At 35.2% G+C, this 22,122-nt stretch overlaps 1 protein-coding gene across 2 annotated transcripts in view; it reads right to left on the reverse strand.

Moving 5' to 3' along the window:
• The window catches only part of STAG1 (STAG1 cohesin complex component), a 306,358-nt gene that overhangs the window by 250,159 nt on the left and 34,077 nt on the right, over positions 1 to 22,122 (reverse strand). For both annotated transcript variants that reach the window (XM_065876744.1, XM_065876743.1), the window contains exon 4: positions 3,458 to 3,554. In XM_065876744.1, coding sequence (XP_065732816.1) covers positions 3,458 to 3,554 — 97 coding nt within the window. The remainder of the gene's footprint in view (positions 1 to 3,457; positions 3,555 to 22,122) is intronic.

The following is a 22,122-nucleotide window of genomic DNA, read 5'->3' on the forward strand; positions in this document are numbered from 1 at the left end:
AAATAGCTGAAAGGAAGTGGCAAGGGATAAGAACAGAAAATTCAAGAAAAAGAAATAGAAATGGCTCTTAAGCCACACTCGTAAGAGAAATACAAATTAAATCATCCAAATACAAAAATTAACCATGGATCAATGACCTACATATAAAATCTAAAATGATAAAACTATTAGAAGAAAACATAGAGATAAATATTCAGGCTCTTAGAATTTGCAATAGATTCTTAGATTTGACACCACAAGCATGAGTAAAAAAATGAAAAAATAGGTAAGTTGGACTTCATAAAAGTTTAAAACTTTTGTTCATCAAAGAATATCTTTAAGAAAGTGAAGAGACAACCTACAGAGCGGGAAGCCAATAGCTGCAAGTTATTAACAGTTGCATGTTGTATATCTGATATGGGTTTAATATCCAGAATATATAAAGAACTCTAATAACTCACAACAAAAATAAAAAGCATCTAATTTTAAAATAAGCACAGGATCAAATACACATTTGTTCAAGAAAGATATACAAATTGCCAAAAGTACATGAAAAGATGCTCAAGATCACTGGTGATTAAGAAAATGTAAATCAAAACCATAATAAGAAATCACTTCATACCCCCCTAGGTCAATAAAATTTAAAAATCGGAAAATAAAAGTGTTTTAGAGAATGTGGAGAAATAAGAATCTTCATACATTTCTGGAATTTAAAATGGTGCCACTGCTGTGAAAACAGTTTGGCAGTTCCTCAAACAGTTAAAATAGAATTACCATATGATCCAGCAATTTCACTCCTAGGTATTTACACGAAAGAATTAAAAAATAAGTACTCAAGCAGATATCTGCCCACGAATGTTCACAGCAATATTCACAGCAACCAAAAAGTGAAAACAACCCAATGTCCATTGACAGATGAATGGATAAACAAATTGTAACATATACATAAAATGAAATAAATTATCAGTACATGCTACTACTTGGATAAACCTTGAAGACATTATGCTAAATGAAAGACAGCAAAAACAAAAGGTCACATATTGGACAATTCCTTTTATATAAAATGACTAAAACAGGCAAATCCATAGGAGTAGAAAGCAGATCAGTGGTTGCCAAGGGTTGCAGGGAAGAAGGGAATGAGGAATGACTATGTAATGAATATTAGGTATCCTTCTGGGGTGATAAAAAGAAGTTTTGATACTAGAGAGAGGTGGTTGCACAACACTGCTAATGTGCTAAAAACTACTGAACTGCCCACTTTAAAATGGTTGTTAATTATTTAAGTGAATTTCACCTCAATTTAAAAAAATCATACTGACATATTTTTAAATCATTCCTAAGAGCAATACAAAAATTTGATAAAAACGCTTTGTTGTAAAGACCAAGAAGAAACAGACATTTTCATATATTAATGATAGAAGTAAAAATGGGTACAATTCCCATATCAGGAAATTTGGCAATATCTAATATAATTACAAATATATTAACCTACAGACATTCTTCCACCAGGAGCAAGTAAAGGTACACACAAAATTACTCACTGTAACAGAAAAAGACTACAGATAATGCAATGGTCTGTTAACAGAAGACTAATTAAATAAATTGTTGTACATACACACAAAGAAATGAATGCTATGATGCTGGAAAAGGGAGGGGAGGGGAGGGGAGGGGAGAGGAGAAGGGAAGGAAGGAAGGAAACCAAGAAAGCTCTCTATACACCAGTATCTTTTTTTTTGGAGCGGGTGCGGAAAGAGCATATATTTCCTATTTATATAGATAGACGAATATACAACAAAGTAGTTAAGAGCAATTAACTCTGTGGACATAGATAGGAAGGCAAGAAGTGGTAAAGGCTTTTTGCTTTACATATCTCTCTCTCTCTTTTTTTTTTTTTTTTTTTGGTTTTTTGAACCATGGGAATGAATTACAAAAGGAAAAAATTTTAAGACTACCAGTTGTTTTAAAATCAAAACTCAATCTAACAGGACAATTACACAGTTTAGACAAGATAACACATGTAAAGCACATCACTCAGTGCTTGCCTTTCCCATTTTAAGACTGTAAAATTAACAAACTCACTTTCCTTCAAATAAACTAATCTCTTGCCAATCCTCACCTGTCTCTATGCTCTAGGATTCAGCCATAAACTCTCTTTATGTCCTACAGTGTGCTGTTATTTTCTTGTCTTCCGGAATTTTTACACAGTCTGTTAACTTTGGCCTTTCTCCTCCTCCTTAATTTTCTCTTACTCAACCTCAGTCCCAGGGTAGAGTTTCTTCCTCTGAGATGCATTTACTTACAAATATCCCCACATTCACACATACACAGAAACACACAGCTTAGGTTGGATCAGAAGCCCCTCCTTGTTATTCCCACACTACCTTCTGGTTAGACATATAGACTTCAGATTGAGACAAGCCTGAATCTAAATCATGAATTTGGCACTTACAAACTGTATGATGTCCAAAAGCGAACCTAAGTCCTGTATTCTCAGTTTCCTGAACTACAGAATAAAAATCACATCTGACTGATAGAAGTGTCAAACCAATATTAAATGAGCTAATGTATGTAAAGCACACAGCTTGGCACATACTAGTCATTAAACTGTAACCAGTTTTATTATTATTACTTTCATGGCACTGAGCACTTTAGTAAACTATTGGTATATTTCCCTCTTTTTCTTTGCGATAAAGCCTTCTTTAAAAATTAAACTTACTCTTAATACTGGGGCAGAGACTGTCTTGATAATATCTGTATACTTTGGAACAGTGCTTAGTATAACTTAGGTACTCTGTAAATATTTGATAAACTTATGTCAATATGGTGAGCGATAACTTAGAAATAAGAAAACCTTCAAGAAATCAATTTGATCAGTGATTTCAATAAAAGACAACCATTCTTTCTGTATTAATAAGTAAAGAACGGTGTTTACCAACTGATTTTCCCCATGTAGCACATTTAACCTGTTAATATTTATTCTAGAGAAGAAAAGTATCTATCAGTTATCTATTAATATGATAAAAATGAAACTTTACTTTTAACAAATTGTCTATGGATTCCAAATGACTGTAAACTTAAGAAAACTGATTTTCATACTTATGTTACCTTGAATTATTTAAGCTTCAAGCATTTCATCTATAACATGAGGACTCAATGAATTTTAGCAACTAGCATAGTTTACAATATGGAGCACAGATACAAATAATAACAGTAAATATTAATTATAAAATCTTATGATCTAAAAAGCCAATTCATTAATTTAAGATTTCCTTCAAAATATTAAAAAATTCAGAAGTCTGTTGAGTAAAACTGAACCAGAAAAAAAAGAGAAATATACTTAAATAAAAATAATTTTATCAGAAAAAGATGAGCACATAATTCCAGGATGAATTATAAAATGACTAACACAAGGTAAAGTAAAATTGACACTGCTGGACTGACAGTCTTAATGTACATCATTTATTGCAACATTCTGTACCTCGACATCCTGAACACTGGATAAAAAAGTTGATTAAATCCAGAAGTGCGATGTCCCTGTCTTGTTTATATGATTCAATCCAGTCATCAACCACAGACTGTGGGGGGAAAAAAACCACAAAATTAAAAATTAAAAAATTTATAGCAAATAAATTTTCAAAAAATTCCTGTTTTTCCATGTGTATCTATTTAAACAAGAAAACTACTTACCTAAAATCATCTCTCTGTAGCCAAATAAAAGTAGAGATTCCCTCATGTTGAAAGGCAATTCAAAGGTAAATTACTAGGTTTCAGAAATTTGTGCAAAATAGAGCACAATATAAGCCTGATTTTACCAGTCACATTAAGTCCAATAATTATTAAACAACTATAGATACTAATATTCAAACCATATTGTGAAAATAACACAAAAAGTAACTTCACTTATACATAGATATAAGCTGAGTATCAGAAAACCCAGCAGAGAATAAAAAGAATACACACCAGATATAATAAAATGCATTTTTTTCCCAGGTATACAAGGATGACTCAATATTAGGAACTCAAACAATTCAATTTATCAACAATGTAAAGAAGAAAAACAAATGATTTTAATACTAGATCTCAAAAAGGTATCTGATAAAAATCCTGCAGCCAAGCTTAATAAAAAACGTCTAGAAAAACTAGTGTTATGTGATATGTTGGTAAACAACATAAAGACAAAGACTACAACATATGTGTTGTTGAAATCCTTAACACTTTTCAGCTGTAAAAAAGAATGAGGCAAGGATGCATCCCTAAGCATTCAACACAGATTTTAAAAGTTTTTAGTTTGTGCAAAAATTAGTAAAATATCAGTAAACACAATTCTCCTTTCCTATAGTTGATAAGAAAATTTGAGTCTCTACCAAACTGACTTGAAAGATTAATAAAAAAATTTGACAAGACAACTGACAAAAGATAAATGTACAAAATAAAATTTTAATGTTGGCAATATATAAGAAATATAAATAGATTGAGAAGGCTGTTCACAATGAAAATCATCTAAAAACAAACTCAAAGACTGTATAAATTTTAATGATGAAAATTATAAAAAACTTACAGGATATTGAAAATGACCTAAATTAGTTTCATATACTGAATTTTTAAAAAAAGATTTAGTGCTGTATCAATAGTCTTTCCAAATTGCTAGATAAATTTAATGTGATTCCACTTAGCATACTACCAGGCAGAATTGTTGAGGGTCTTTCTGGGGGTGGGAGGTGGGAAAGCACAGGAGACCAATAAAAATAATTTTTTTAACAATTTTAAATAAATTTTTAGTTTTGTACTTAGGTATAATTATATACAGTAAATGCGTAAATCTTAAGTTACTCCTTGATGAAAATTTACATATACATACACCTGTATAACCATAACCAAAATGAAAATATAAAAAAATTTCCAGAACTGAAACAGGCCACCTCATGTTCCATTCCAGGCAGTAACCATCACAAATGTCAATAGTTTAACTATTATTCCTTTACAGTAGATATGTTTTTGAAATTCATATAATACTGTGCTTTGTGTTTGATTTCTTCCAGTCAATGTTTTATCAGTGAGATTCAGTCATGTTATAGTATGTGTTATCAGTAATTCCTTGTTTGTACTGCTGGATAGTATTTCATTGTATTAATATAGCATATTTTATAACCCATTTTACTACTGATGTACATGAGAGTCATTTCCGTTTTAGGGCTATCACAAATAAAATTGTTATGAACATACCTGTACACATTGTTTGACATACACATTTTTTCTGCAGTACATATACCTAGTAGCAGACTTATTAACAAACAGAATACATATATATTGAGGGCCAGTACACAATGTCATCCAATTTTCCAAAACAGATGTATTAAATTATACATCCTCCAGCAATGTATGATATTAGGTGCTCCACATCCTCACCAATACCAGGTTTTGTCAGCCCTTTTATTTTAACCCATTCTGCTGGAGCGTACCCCTTTCCCTTCTTTAATGATCTCTTCTGAGGAGCAATCGTATTTCCTTCTCTAATATGAAAGGGGGACTTTATCATTAACTGCTGATGTATATAACACTGTTTCTCTCTCTCATCACATTAGTGTCTGGAAGATTTTGTTTTAAAAGTACAAAGAAAATACAACGGTGGTAGGAGAGGCTAAAAAGAAAAAAAGAACAGCATGGTATCTGTTCAGGGTTCACTTTTGTTGCATAATGTGTTCAGGCCCTCTTGGCTAAAAATGGTAGTGAGGCCTAAGAATGGATAGAGCAGGTTAACAATGACTTTGAGACTCAGGAGCAAAGCAGAAATGCTTTGTGACCCAGGTAATGAAGTATGGCACAAAGCAGAGAAGGAAGCCATTTCCCCACTTCTATATGGGGCCCAGCATTGTGAACGCACTCTGAACATGGTGACCAAATTTTTCTTTAGCTCCCAAAGCACAAATATTAATTTATAATCCCACCAGTTATATATGAAGAGCACAAAACATTCTGAATAAATAAGACTAATGAGGAGGGACTTGCATTAGGAATATTAAAATAATACAAAAATACTGAAAACAATATAGATTGAAAGTAATATAGAAAAGTAATACAAGACAGTAGAGCACAGAAACAGATCCAGGTATATTTAAAACAAGCTATAACAGAGGAGATATTTCAATTTTAGATGGAAAAGGGTGGTTTATCTAATAAATAATACTGATATAATTGGTTATTCACCTGGAAGGAAACAAAGTTATACCTTTTAAAAGTTATCAGAGACGTGTAGGGGCAAAGGAATCTAAACAACTAATACGATACCGTAGTGAAGAATTCAATACAGAATGTATTTATTATTTATTTACCCATTCAACCATTCTGTATCTTTTGATTAGAGAACTTAGTGAATTTACATTTAAAGTAACTACTGATAGGTATGTGCTTATTGCCATTTTGTTAACTGTTTTCAAGCTGCTTTTGTAGTTCCTCTCTATTCCTTTCTTCTTCTCTTGCAACAAATGAAAATGGCAATGTAACATACCAAAATTTATGGGATGCAGCAAAAGCAGTTCTAAGAGAGAAGTTCACTGTGATAAATACCTACCTCAAGAAACAAGAAAAATCTCAAATAAACAACCTAACTTTACACCTCAAGGAATTTTTTAAAAAAAAAGAACAAATGAAGCCCAAAGTTAGTGGCAGGAAGGAAATAATAATGATTAGAGCAGAAATAAATGAAACAGAGACTAAAAAGCCAACAGAAAAGATCAATGAAACTAAAAGCTGGTTCTTTGAAAAAATAAACAAAATTGACAAACCTTTACCTAGACTCACCAAGAAAAAAAGAGAACTCAAAAAAATAAAATTGCGCCTTCCCTGGTGGCACAGTGGTTGAGAGTCCGCTTGCCGATGCAGGGGACGCGGGTTCGTGCCCCAGTCCGGGAGGATTCCACATGCCGCAGAGCCACTGGGCCCGTGAGCCATGGCCACTGAGCCTGCACGTCCGGAGCCGGTGCTCCACAACGGTAGAGAGGCCGCAGCAGTGAGAGGCCCACCGCAAAAAAAAAAATAAAAAATAAAAAAATAAAATCAGAAATGAAAGAGAAGTTACAACTGATTCCACAAAAATGCAAAGGGTCATAAGAGACTACTATGAACAATCATATGCCAACAAATTGGACAACCTAGGAAAAAAATGAGTAAATTCCTAGATACATACAACCTAATAATACTATATCATGATGAAATGGAAAATCTAAACTGACCCCAATTACTAGCAAGGATTTTGAATCAGTAATTAAAAACCTCCCAACAAACAAAAGTCCAGGACCAGAAGGCTTCACTGGTGACTTCTAACAAACATTCTAAGAATTAATGCCAGTCCTTCTCAAACTCTTTCAAAAAAAGGAAGAGAGTGGAAATCTTCCAAACACATTTTATGAGGCCAGTACTACCCTGATACCAAAACCAGATAAAAAATGCCACAAGAAAAGGCCAATTATTCCTGATAAACATAGATGCAAAAATCCTCAACAAATATTAGCAAATCAAATTCGGCAATGCATTAATAGGATCATATACCATGACTAAGCAGGATTTAGTCCTGTGATGCAAGGATGGCTCAAGATGCAAAAATAAATGTGATACACATTAACAGAATAAAAGATAAAAACTGCATGATCATATCAATAAGTGCAGGAAAAACTTCTGACACAATACAGTATTCATTTATGACAAAAACTCTGAAACAAACTGGGTATAGAAGAAACAAACCTCAACACAATAAAGGCCATATATAACACCCACAGCCAACATTACTCAATAGTGTAAGACTGAAAAGATTTTCTCTAAGATCAGGAAAGACCAGAGTGAACAAACACTCTCATCACTCCTAGTCAACATAATACTAGAAGTCCTAGCCAGAGCAATCAGTCAAGAAAAATAAAAGGTATCCAAATAGAAAAGGAAGAAGTAAAACTTTTTTTTTCAGATGATATGACCTTCCATACAGAAAATCTTAAAGACTCCATCAAAAAACTGTTAGAAAAAATAAACTTATTAAGTTGCAGGATACAAAATCAACATACAGAAAATAGTTGCATTTCTATACTACATAAAATCGCATTTCTATATTAAATCAAATTTAATAAATCACTAAATTTAATAGCAAAAAATCCAATTTAGAAGTTGGCAGAGAAACTGAATAGCTTTCCAAAGAAGGAATACAAATGGCCAAGAAATATGTGAAAAGACGCTCAACATCACTAATCATCAGGAAAATGTAAATCAAAACCACAATGAGATATTAATGTCACACCTGTTTGGAACAGCTATTAAAAAGATAAGAGATAACAAGTGTTGGTGAGGGTGTGCATTGCTAGTGGGAATGCCAACTGGTACAGCCACTACGTAACACAGTACAGATGTTCCTCAAAAAATTAAAAAATAGAACTACCATATGATCCAGAAATCCCACTTCTGGGTATATATGCAGAGGAATTAAAATCAGGATTTTATTAAAATATCTGCACTTCCATGTTCACTGCATTCACAATAGCCAAAATATGGAAACAACCTCAGTGTCTGTTAAAAGATGAATGGATAAGGAAAATGTGGTATGTATATATATATATACACACATACACACACACACACACACACACACACACACACACACACACAATGGAATACTAATTCGTCCATGAGAAAGAAGGAAATCCTGCCACTTGAAACAACTTGAATGAACCTTGAAAGCACTGTACTAGGTGAAGTAAGTCAGAGAAAGACAAATACTATATGATAACACTTATATGTGGAATCTAAAAAAAAAGCCAAACTCAGAGAAATAGACACAGAGTAGTATTTACCAGGACTTGAGGGTAAGGGAAATGGTGAGAAGTTGGTCAAAGGGTACAAACTTCCAGTTGAAAGATTAGCAAGTTCTGGGGATACAACATACAGAACAGTGACTATAGCTAACAATACTGTATTATATACTTGAATGTTGCTGAAAGAGTACATCTTAAATGTTCTCACCAGAAAAAACAAATGGTAATAATGTGAAGGGATGGAGATGTCAGTTAAAGCTATGGTGCTAATTATTTTGCAACATGCTAATGTATCAAATCAACACACTGTACACCTTAAACTTACACAATCTTATAGTCAATTTTATCTCAATAATGGTAGAGGAAATAAAAAAGAAAAAACTGCCCATTTAGAATTCTGTATCTGGCCAAGTAGAATTCTGTATCTGGCTTCTTCTTTTTCAAGTAGAAGCAACATAAAAACTTTTCAAAGAAAACTAAAACAAAACCAAGCAGATAGACTAATAAACACTCCTCTTGAAAGAAAACTACCCAGACTGAATAAAAATCAATCACATGATATTTACAAGAGACACATTTTAAATATAATAGCACAGATAGGTTGCACTAAAAGGGAGAAAAAATGTATACCATGCAAACATTAACTATAAAAAAAGCTGTTATGACTATGTTTACAGCAGACAAATCAAAACAAGGAATTACAAACCAAAAAAAAACATACTTTATGGGACTTCCCCGGTGGTGCAGTGGTTAAGAATCTGCCTGCCAATGCAGGGGACACGGGTTTGAGCCCTAATCTGGGAAGATCCCACATGCCACGGAGCAACTAAGCCTGTGTGCCACAACTACTGAGCCTGTGCTCTAGGGCTCACGAGCCATGACTACTGAAGCCCGCAACTAGAGCCCATGCTCCACACAAGAAAAGCCACCTCAATGAGAAGCCCACACATCACAAGGAAGAGTAGCCCCCGCTCACTGCAACTAGAGAAAGTCCACGCACACCAACGAAGACCCAATGCAGCCATAAATAAATAAATAAATTTAAATAATAAATGTCAGTGTTTACATTATTAAAAAAACATACTTTATAATAATAAAGTGCTACATTCATCAGAAAGATAAAACAATTATAAGTTTTTACATACCAAATAACAAGAGTCCCAAAATACATAAAGCAAAACTGAACTGAAAGTAAAAATATGCAAATCGATAACCACAGTTGAGACTTTTACTGTATGTCTATTGGTAACTGATAAAAGAAGCAAACACAAAAACAAAAAATAGCAAACATACAGAAGAGTTGAACAGCACTGCTAATAAACATGACCTAATCAACATGTATAATTATAACACCAACAATTAGAGAATACACATTCATTTTAGGTACACATTGAACATTCACCAAAAGACCAAAAAGCAAGCCTTTATGAGTTTTTAAGGATGGAGAAAAAACACAGGGCACATTCTCGGACCATTTTAGATTTAAATTAGACATCAGTAACAAAAACGTTACCTAAAGTATCACTAAATGTTTTGGTAATTAGGGAATATTTTGAAGTGAATGATAATGAAAATACAACATATCAAAAGTTGTAGAATGCAGGTAAAATAGTGCTTAGAGGGAAATTTATAGCTTCACATACTTTATAATAAAAGAAGTTCTAAATGAATGATTTAAGCTCCCACCTTAAGAAACACACATTACATTTAAATGTTGGTTGTCCTCAATTAGGGAGCAGGGAAAGATATTACTCCAAGATTACAAGAAGAAACATTTCTAATAACATATCCACAGCCTCTCAAAGAGGTCATAGCCTTAGAACATCTAAAATACGAGGTATAGTCACACAGTCATTCTGGGACCCAAGCTGACAGAGGCTCTATTATCCTCTCTAAGAGGTTTCTAAGGTTGATCCTGAAAAGTCAATATCCAGCTGATGAAGAAGTAAACACAGAAAAGCATGGCAGATTTTTGTAATTCAGCTTTGGAAGTAGTACATATCACTCTCTCTAATACTTCATTGGCAAAAACTTGTAAACTAGCCACATCTAGATAGAAGGGGAGCAGAGAACCCTAGTGGCGCAGTGGTTGAGAGTCCGCCTGCCAATGCAGGGGACACGGGTTCATGCCCCGGTCTGGGAAGATCTCGCATGCCGCAGAGCGGCTGGGCCCATGAGCCATGGCCGCTGAGTCTGCGCGTCCGGAGCCTGTGCTCCGCAACGGGAGAGGCCACAACAGTGAGAGGCCCGCATACCGCAAAAAAAAAAAAAGGGGGGGGGGCGCAGAAACATGAAGTCTGTTTTGGCCAGTACCCTCCTGGAACTTTCTCCACGATGAAAAAAGAAAAATAAATTTTCGGTAAGTGGCCAGTCATCTCTGCCAAAATCTGCCCCTGTGGCTATAAATATTTATATGCAGCCTTCTTCCTACACAGAAATAATACCTGCATGGATACTGTAAGTACTGTTTACTGGGGCAAAAATACTATCAATTTAAATGTCTATAAAAGAAGGTTTCACCAAACTAGAATAAAATGTAACTAACAAATGAGCTGTACTGATACGTTAGCACTAATGATACAGTAAGTTATTTGTGACATATTAATTAAAAAGAGAAACGTATGATTCTTTTAAAGTAAATGGTATCACACACATGCATTTATAGTAGCATACAAACAGATATACAAAAATTCAAACTGTGACACTGACAGGCTTGCCCTTGATTCATTCCAAGAAGTTTAAATCTAAGACTTTACTAAAATGAAAATCTCTGAGAACTTAGCCACAGATCCTTAAAGGGAAACCATAAGCCAACATCTGAATCACAGATAACAGTCAAATGATAAATATCATGACATTTGCTATATGATTATATCATATTACAGTATAAGAAGAAATTTGTAGTAGTTAGAAGTATAATATTTTTAAAACTGAGAAAGAAAAACTAAAGAGAAAACAAAAGAAAATGTCAAGGATAAGAAGAGGAAATAGAAATATGTGAAAAAGAACAGTCAATGTCATGGTTAAAAATGAGTTTTAAATCTGCCTCTAAGCTTCTTATAAACTAAACCTAAAAAAAAGATAATCAATTCAATATGGATATCTACACAGTACACTGAGTGCACATTCTTCAAACTCTACTAGATAAATATACTTCTTTCGGCAGACCATTTGATAGGACCTCAGTTAAACAGACAAGGTCATAGAGAATTAGTATTCTATATTGTTGCTTAAGAGTAGATTCATTTGCTTTGGAGAAATACAAGCAGATGGCAATATAGTTACTTCATAAACTAAAGACCCTAACTAGGAATCTTAAATGAATAAAGGGCCCTCCCTCTTCCCAACCAAGAATCACTATATAATAAATTAATATTTAGATGAGTTTTTTCACCATAGCCCTTAGTAATATCATATACATGTTTTCTGTGAATGCAAATAAAAAAATAAATACTACATAGGTAGACTAAGAGTTCTTTATTACTCCATGAAACTAGACTGTTATTTTACCCTCAGATATGAGCTAAAATGTTCTTGGTTTTCAGAGTTCTCTAAAGGCTGCTTTTTCTTCTTGTTGATTTTTGTGTTTTAACTAACTGCAGTTTCTGGCCAATCTGATCATATCACTGTCCTTTTACACAACTGTATTATCGCCTAAACTTAGAGAAATTTGTTTTTAAGCTCAGATAAATGGTGTGACATCACATGACAGGCCAGATTTTATTCCAGAGTTACGAATGGAATCACAGATTGTAATATCATTTCAATGCCATTTTCAGAAAAATAATAGTGATGTCTAAATAAATTGGTACAGATAAATTAAAATGACATTTTAAATATCAATTCTCTTAATGTAAAGTTTTTATATTCTTGGCCTCAGAGGAATTGCAGGGGACTATTACAATAAGCTGAGTTGCCTCCTACTCCTAAGCCTGGGAAAACATTATCCAATTAACAGAACTGTTGGTTAGTGTGATACTCACAGGAATGGAGACCATGTCAACACCTATTATATATGAATTTGTGCCAGTGGAGGGATCCTAATAATTTGGATTTGACCACCCAAACTGAAAAGAGCCTTAAGAAGTCAAAGCAAAATAATATGCCTAAAAGACTCAGCAATCAAGAAGGAGAAAAGAAAAAGTAAATTGGGTATATATGAAACAGATGGGAGATTTAAAGCATAAAAAGACTTTCTGGAAGTCTAAAAAAAAAGACTATCAAATTTAAATATTCATTGGATCAACCTAAGAATAATCACTATAGAGCATGAATTAACATCCTGGAAGTTGAATGGGGAAAAAAAATCTCAACACAAAATAAAAATACAGAAATGGAATTCATGAGGTAAGGGATAAAAGATTTGGTAGATATACCTAAGACTAACAAGTACAGGTGTTTGAGATGGGGAAAAAAGAGAATACAATTAAAGTGATCATTTTAAGAGGAAAAACCACCTGATCAGTGAAAGATTTACATCTGTACATTAACATAGCTTATCTAGTTGTTGCCAGAATTAATGGGAAAATGACACATATAAGCAAGTCAAGATAAAATTCATAAATTCCAAGGAAAAAGAGAAAATCTCATAAATGTCAGGACCAACAGTTAAAGTCAGATAATCTATACAAACTCCACCTCTACATACAGAGCATCCAATCTACATTCAATGCCTCTCTCTTAAGAAAGCAAATAGCTGCCAACACCACACATTTAAGGAAAGCCTCTTCATCAGTTATCAATTTACTGTGCCTTGGCTCCAAAGCTACTCTTCAGTATCTGCTCTATAATAATGAACGGGACTTTATAAGCATTTCTCTTTCACAGTAAGCACTATTTAAGCTTTATTAGCATAGAGCTCTGGAAGGATACTGCAGAAGGAAAGGGGTTTTCTCTTCCTGGTTTTGGTATGTCAGAGTCTAGCTTTTCTTGCTCTTGCTACATAGTCCAATAGCAGCAAGTGCATAAAAGGAAATCCAGTGGTGTTTGTCCCAGGCTTATGCCAAGAGTATGCAGTCCTTTGGCAACCTTGTACTCCAGCCTGGGAGTAGTGATTACCCTCCTAATGCAGCCCTACTGACATAGACACTGGCAGGCTTCAGGTCTCACGCTGGCAGCAGTGCCACATCTTTCTCTGTACAACTGTCTACCATGCTGAACATGACTGTACCTCAGAATATTGTTTCCTGCTGCCCAGAAACTGTGAACCAGCTCTGGTTAAGGCAATCCAGTGAACTTCTCTGTCATTCAGCAGGCTGTAACTCCACTTTCTCCAACAAGGTCTGAACCCCCGCCTGGGGAAGGGAACCCCTCTCTTCCAAGGCTGTCTTTCCTTGAGAAATCTCCTTCAGCCCTATAAGATTTAGTGTTATTTTTACATCTTTATAGTTAACTCTTCTATCATAGTTTAGCAATTATGTATAATGCATTTTACCAATTCAAATTACTCTGTAGTTTCGACTCCTGACTGAATCCAGACTGGTACAGAATTAGTCCCAGGAGTGGTTCCAAATGATAAACCAGTAAAGATAAGATTTGGGGACTGGTTTGGTCATGCCCTTGGGATTAAGCCTAGGGCTGAGCTGCTCGCCAAGGAAATGGGATGCTAGTAATCTATGGCATACAGTAGTTTCAGAACAGTGAAGCTAACACCTGTGGTACACTGTGATGAAGTGTCAACTCAAGCACATGCCTTGGGAACTTAAGTGGCTGCTATGTCTGCTATTACAGCAGTAATGAGAACTGTGAGGACAGCAGTATGAGATAAGATACTTTTGTGTACAATTGAGCACTTAGAAAATGACAAGCTCAAGTCCATTAATTCTCAGCTTAAGTCACAGTGTGAGAACCAGAGAGCTTCCATGATTCCCCTGGAAGAATCTCTTCTTTCTTATACGTATGGGGCTGATATTGCCAAAGGTCAAGCTAAAAATTTAATTGTGTAGGTTGCTGAATTACAAAAACAGCTGAATTCAATCTCATCAAGTTTCTCATTTGAAAATTAAAACCTTGATCGGGAAAGACTGAGATCCTGAAATCAGAATGGAGATATCTAGTTGGTCTTAGATGAAACTAACAATTTTGACCTCTTTCCCACTCCCTTAGCCCCTCACCACTAATTGGGAGCCTTCCATACCAGTGGAAGTAGCTTGCTTTCCAGCGTCTAAGAACACTAGCCTTCCATGGCTTGAAAACCTTCTGATGATCTCACATGGGCAGATGCCTTGAAGGGGGATGCTCATTCTCCTGAAGACCCACCACAATCAACTCCTTTTGCCATTAGATCCGTAACTAGGGTCAAATCTCAGCATGCTCCAGGGGGACAGGTACACACTATGACCCAAGAGGAAATAGCTTACATACCCAACAGAAATTGGAGAACCATGTGTGGAGTAGATTCCTGAAGTATTTGACCAAAGAGGATGAAATATAATGCTACATCAGGGCAAATTAATTGACATGGGTGCACTCAGTAGAGATAACAGATTTACTACATTAGTCCATGTACCTGAAAATGGCTCTAATTATTAATTATCTAGTTGGTGCACTAAAAGTTGGATTTAAAGGTTGAGATGCCAGAGCTTTCCTGGCACTGATAAGGATGGAGGGAGGAAAGAATCTAATGATTTAGGGAGTTGGACTGGATTTATCACGTGAGAATTTCATACTGCTATTCCTCAACTATGTTATACAAGAGGGCCCAGAAAGCAATTAGTGAAGGGAGGAGCTACATCTCCCATTCTTACAGAGGTCTGTGGTTACTCTCCTTTGTGAGCCTGGTATGAGTGTAGGGGATGTGGTCATTAAGAAGATCATCAATGGAGATGATGACAGCCAAGCTAATACAGCCCAAGTGGCTATACTTAATCGTCAAAGACAAGGTGGGTTCATTACCTGTAAGGGGAGGCAGGGATGTACTTGTCACCAGAATGATTTGGCCCACAGAAATTTTTGGCAGCAGCTAACTGATTACAGTGCCCCTGGGAACAAAACAGGTGGGCAGCCTAGTAGAATACTGTTTAATTTATATAACAGGAAAAACTCTAGGTCTGGTAGCCAGAAGTCTAACTTTGTCTCCAACACATTGGAGAGTTATAGCCTTCTCACCAGTTACTAAACCTGGGTTAGCTCACAGATCCAGAGTCAGTTGAACAAAGTGGAAACCAGGTCCCTTGAAAAAGGAGCCTGCACAGCTATTGCAAGTCACACCATACACCCTCCTCTAATCCTTCCCCAGAGACTTGCAGCCATTAATCAGAGGTGCTACGTACTGTAAAAAGGAAACACTCACTCTCATTAATAGACACTGTCTCTGAATCGCCCTTATTTCCTGGCACTGAGGTCCACAAGTTAAATTAGAGGCTATGGTGATACATGATACATGGGTCAGGTGATACATGGGGTTTTAACGCCAGTCTGACTGAAAGTGAGCCCAAATGGTCCAGGGACTCACCCTGTGGTTATTTCCCTGGTTGCTGAATAGATACTTGGAAGAGAGATACCTGGCAACTGAAAGGACCCCACATTAACTTTCTGACCCACGGGATAAGAGGCATTATGGTAGGAATGTCTAAAGCAAAGTTCATGGAACTTCCTCTCCTTACCAAGATAATAAACTAGAAGCAATACTACATCCCCAGGGGAATTACAGAATTTAATCAAAGACCTCAAAGAGGCAAAGGCAGTGAAACCTATCATACCCCTATTAAACTCACCAGTTTGGCCAACAGAGAAGTCAGATGGATCCTGGAGAACAACTATGAATCATCATAAGCTTAATCACGTGGTGACCTTCACGGCAGTTGCAGACCCTGGCACTTGATAAGCAGCTATTAACCTGGCTAATGCCTTTTTCTCCAATTAACAAGGACCACTCAAAGTAAGTTGTTTTTACCTGGAATGGACAAAAGTATAACTTTCACAGTGTTGCTTCAGCACTATGTTAATTTTCCTGCTTTCTGTCATAAACAGTTGTCTTGGTTATCTACATCTCACAATCTGTGAGAGTCAGGAATCTAGATACAGCTCATCTGAATCTTCTGCTTAGGGTCTCACAGGGCTGCAATCAAGATATTCACTATGCTACATTCTCATTTGGAGGCTCAAATGGGAAAGAATCTACTTCTAAGCTCACTTATGTTGTTGGGACAATTTCTTTCCTTGCCATTGGTTGTCGACTGAGGGCCCTGACCTCCTGCTGGCTACTGGCTGGAAACAACTCTCAGGGCCAAGAAGTTCCTTGCTACATGGGCTTCTCCAACACGATCAATTACCTGTCAAACCAACAAGGAGAATCCTGAGAGCAAACCTGCTAGCAAGATAGTGTCTTGCATAATACAGTGTAATCACAGAATTGCCCTCCCATCACCTGTGCTATTATTGGTGGTTAGAAGAAAGTCACAGGTCTCAACACACTCAAAGGGATGGGTCAAGGACGTGAATAGCAGAAGGTGGGGGCCACCAGGGGCAACACCTGAGTCTGACCACCAAAACTGTGCACAGATATCTTGATCATCTTTACAATCCATAAAACATCACACTAGTTCACTATTTTGATGACATGCCCCAACCACTGAATGCCCAAATACTTAACTGAGGTGGCCATGGGGCCTCTAATGTTTTTAGAGAGTTACTGCCCTCTATTTTGTATATGTCTTTCTAAGATTTGCTTGTACTTAATACTTTCTGTTCATCATATTCAATTAGCACAATGCTGTCAAAAAAAACACTAAATAATTATGTAGAATAAATATCAGAAGAAAAAGCTAAAAGAAATAAAAACATTACTCTGAGGAGCAGGACTGGGAATGGGTAGGGAAAGACATGACCGACTGCAATTTTGGTCACTGTACTCTTTGATTTTTCTAAAAAATCATGTACATATATTACTTAAATAAAATTTGGCTTCTAAAAGGAAGAAAATAAAGATATGGATCAAGAAAATACTAGGTGAATAAACAAAACCAGAAATGCTGAAGTGGCAATATTAACATAAAACTGGCATTTAAGATTAAAAGCAATAAACAGAAAATAGATATTATATAATGGGTAAAAGGCTAACTACTAAAGGCTTTTAAATAAGTGAAATATTTGCTTTAAGTTTGCTTTTTAACTTTTATAATTCTCAAATCCAGTAATTTTTCATATAATTTTTTTCTAATAGTTTTATGACATCATTGTTTATATTTAATTTTCTACTACATTTAGACTTTCATGCATGATAGGAGTTAAAGTTCTACATTTTTTTCAAGTTGTTAATCAAGTGACAATTATGAAGAGAAAGAAACAGGCACGACACGTTTTTTAACAAATTAAATTTTCATATATACGTAGGTCTGTCTGTGTTCAACTGATCCATTTGCCAGTTGTTGAGCCAATCACGTGCATTAAAATTTTCTGTAGCTTTACGTACAGTCTATTAATTGGTAGAGTGAGTCCCTTGTTACTTTTCGTTTTCAGAATTTTCTAAGTGTGATTTGTTCTTCTCAATCACTTCAGCAATTTCAAAATCAATCCCTAAGATTTTGAATGGTGTTGCATTATATACATAAATTAATTTTAAGACTTTTAAAGGAAATACTAATGAACAATAAATATTTCAGAAAAATACTGATTTACTTCTAATCAAAGAAACAAAATCCTGGGGATTCAAAATTCCACCATTAAAAAAAATTTTTTTTTAAATTGTAGTTGATTTACAATATTGTATGAGTTTCAGGTGTACAGCATAGTGATTCAGTTTTTCTTTTTCAGATTATATTCCATTATAGGTTACTACAAGATATTTGATATAATTCCTTGTGCTATACAGTAAATCCTTGTTGCTTATCTATTTTATATACAGTATAATGGTTTGCATCTGTTAGTCGCACACTCCTAATCTGTCCCTCCCCCACTCCTTCTCTCCTTTGGTAACCATAAGTTTGTTTTCTGTCTGTGAATTTGTTTCTGTTTTGTATATAGATTCATTTGTATTATTCTAAAATTTTTATTGAAATACAGTTGATTTACAGTATTACATTAGTTTCAGGTGTACAGCATAGTGATTCAGTATTTTTACAGATAAGTCTCCATTAAAAGTTATTACAAGATAATGGCTATAATTCCCTGTGCTATAAAATATATCCTTCTTGCTTATCTATTTTAGACATAGTAGTTTGTATCTCTTAATCCCATAGCTCTACCTTGCCCCTCCCCCCTTGGTAAGCACTAGTTTGTTTTCTATATCTGTAAGTCTGTTTCTGTTTTGCATATACATTCATTTGTATTACTGTTTAGATTCCACATTACAAGTGATATCATACAGTACTGCCTTTCTTTGTTTGACTTATTTCACTAAGCATAATATTCTCTAGGTCCATCCATGTTACTGCAAATGGCAGGATTTCACTTTTTTGTGGCCAAGTAATATTCCACTGTGTATATACACCACATCTTCTTTATCCATTCGTCCATTGGGCATTTGGGTTGCTTTCATATCTTGGCTATTGTAAACACTGCTGCTAAGAACACTGGGGGGCATGTATCTTTTTAAATTAGTGTTTCCATTTTTTCCACATATATACCCAGAAGTGGAATTGCTGGATCATATGGTAGTCCTATTTTTAGTTTTTTAAGGAACTCCATACTGTTTCTCACAGTGGCTGCACCAATTTACATTCCCACCAACAGTGTACAGGGTTTCCTTTTCTCCGTATCTCCAAGACTTGTTATTTGTAGACTTTCCGAGGATAGCTATTCTGACTGGTGTGAGGTGATTATTTGTCAGCTATTTACTAAATGTTGAACATATGCATTTTACTGTGGATGGTGGTATAGTGGATACAAAAAGTGCTTGCCATAGTTCCTGATATCCAAAACCATTTAATCTTGGGGGGTTTTTTGGTGGGGGGGGGAATGGGACAGGGAGGGACACAAGCCTATCATAAGGGGGGACGGGACAGGGAGGGACACAAGCCTACCTAAGTATCTAGCTAGTATCTCGTATGAGAGGAGTTCCTGCATTAAACGTGACTGGAAGAAGCTGTACATACTTTAAGGAAAGCTAAGGGAGTTTAACCTCACATTGAACACATGTTTTTCAAATAATAGTTAACTTCGACCACCTGTTTTTCGGTAAGCCATCAGCAGGAGCTGATAATGGAAAACTGAAGAGCAAATGTGGTCTGCTACTTCCTAATGATGTCAGACTTTAAGTTAAATTAGTGATTCAAGAGGTTTGTATTTCATGAGCCAGCAAATATAAATATATAATTTGAGAGATAAGCAAAGAGTTGCCAACAATTTAATAGTAAAAAAAGAACAAAAAATGAGAAAGAGACCCTCATTACATGTCTTTATTTTTCTCTTTTGTGTGAATTAGTGTCAGAGAATATGTGGAAATAATTCTGAACTGCTATGCTTCTTTGTATGGTCATACCACTCCCCAGCTAGAAGAGATACTGGTATCAAAAGAAATCAACTAAAAATGTCCAAATGAGTTATTTTTATTTACCTCAGCATTTTATTCTAAGCAGCATTTTCTTATGGTAAATTCTCTAACACACATTTTAAAAGAACATGATTAATTTGTGGTAAGGGACACTACATATGCTTGGCAAGGTCTTTCTTGGCTCAAAAAGTGACCTCTCAGAATCCTTCTCCTTATAACTTTCTCCAGCCTTAACCTAAATTTTAACATGATGTATTCTAGAATTCCATACAATATCTACAAATACAAAATACAAACACAAAATACAGATTCAAAACCACATTAAGCCTCACTGAAAGGTGAGCTTTGAATTTTATCATAAACCAAGCATGACTAAAATATTTTGTATCACAATACACTGACATAAATCAGCCTCATTTGATTCTCATAAGAAGCCTCATGGGCAGAACATCAATTACTGATAAGGAAATTACAGATGAAAGGTATTTGGTGACTTTCCCAAGACCATCCCAGCTAAATAATGACAACTTTGTCTTCTAACAGTGCAGTATTTTCCCCACTATTAAATAATAGGGGTCCATTTTAGGTCAATCAAAGCTAAAAACACCTGGATAGCATACACTGAATTTTCAAACCATTTTAAGCCAAGTTTTTTCTGAACCCTGAAGTCAGTAAATCTCTTAAAATGACTATGTAATCTGTATCATCTACAACCATTAAAAAAAGTTATCCCATTTTTGTCCTGCTCTAAAATACTACACAGTTCTTGGTTTCTTTCTCTTAATTCACTCTTCCACTGATTTTCCTTCCCAACTATTTCCTCTGAAAACATCCTGAACTAGCAGTTCACTGTAAAATTACTCTACACATTAAAACCAATTCACAAATCTGTCTCTACCTCCTTGGCCCAATCTGAAACTTGGATATTTTCCCTATGGCCTCAGAATACTACAGTATTTCCTTTTTTGTGCTTTATGATAACTGCCTCTCCTAGCTACTGTCATATCCGAGCCACACTATACCTATCAGCATTCGAAACTCATCAGCCTTTAAGACCCATGCCAGGTGGCTTACCGTCCTACCACCACCTTCCTTTTTGTGATACATTAAGTAGCCTTTACAGTCACCCCTCTCTCCACGCCCAGTCACTGAACTTTGTTTCTTGGTTCAAAGTCTTCCCCTCTACCCCAATCAAGCCATCCAGAGCCATTTCAACCATGTTAATAAAGATATATCTGATATCTTAAGATACACAATTTTTACTTCTGTTGGTCTAAAAGACCATCAATGTTTTTACTTCAAACTCTCCATTCACATCCTAGACATCTAAGAACTATTCCATCTTTGAAATCATTTCCATACTACCTGGAATGATCTCTGTCCATTTAGTACAGAACGCCTTACACTCACACTTTGCCTTTTGAGCCTCATCAAGAACTTTAGTCCTCTAACGTCTTTATCTTGCATTCATTTCTTTACCAATTCTTACAATGTCATTACAATTTATGACACAAACTAGAACACTTACAGGGTGAAAGAGGGTGCTATTAATAATTATGCTAGAAAAGTCTGTCCTAAATCCTATTATACATCCTTTCAATGTCTTGCCAGGACTCTCAGAGCTGCTTTGTGTTGACGATGGCTTCAACTACTAATAGAAGGTTATTCTGGAATTTCTGCACAAGCAGCAGAAAAGTGGAGTTAAAGTCATCCTAGTTATTTTTTCTCTCTTCCATTTTACTCTGGGATTCATCAATTCCTTCTGTAATTTATGAAATGACTAAATATCAGAAACATTTTATAAACCAAATAGTTCTAAAAGGATTTCTAAAATAACATCTTTAAAAAAAATCTTCCCAGTGCTTAATATAACTGAAGAATAATCTGCTATTGTATGCAATGTGGGGAAAAGGTGTGAAA

The sequence above is a fragment of the Phocoena phocoena genome, chromosome 4, assembly GCF_963924675.1.
Source record: "Phocoena phocoena chromosome 4, mPhoPho1.1, whole genome shotgun sequence".
Classification (NCBI taxonomy): Eukaryota; Metazoa; Chordata; class Mammalia; order Artiodactyla; family Phocoenidae; genus Phocoena; species Phocoena phocoena.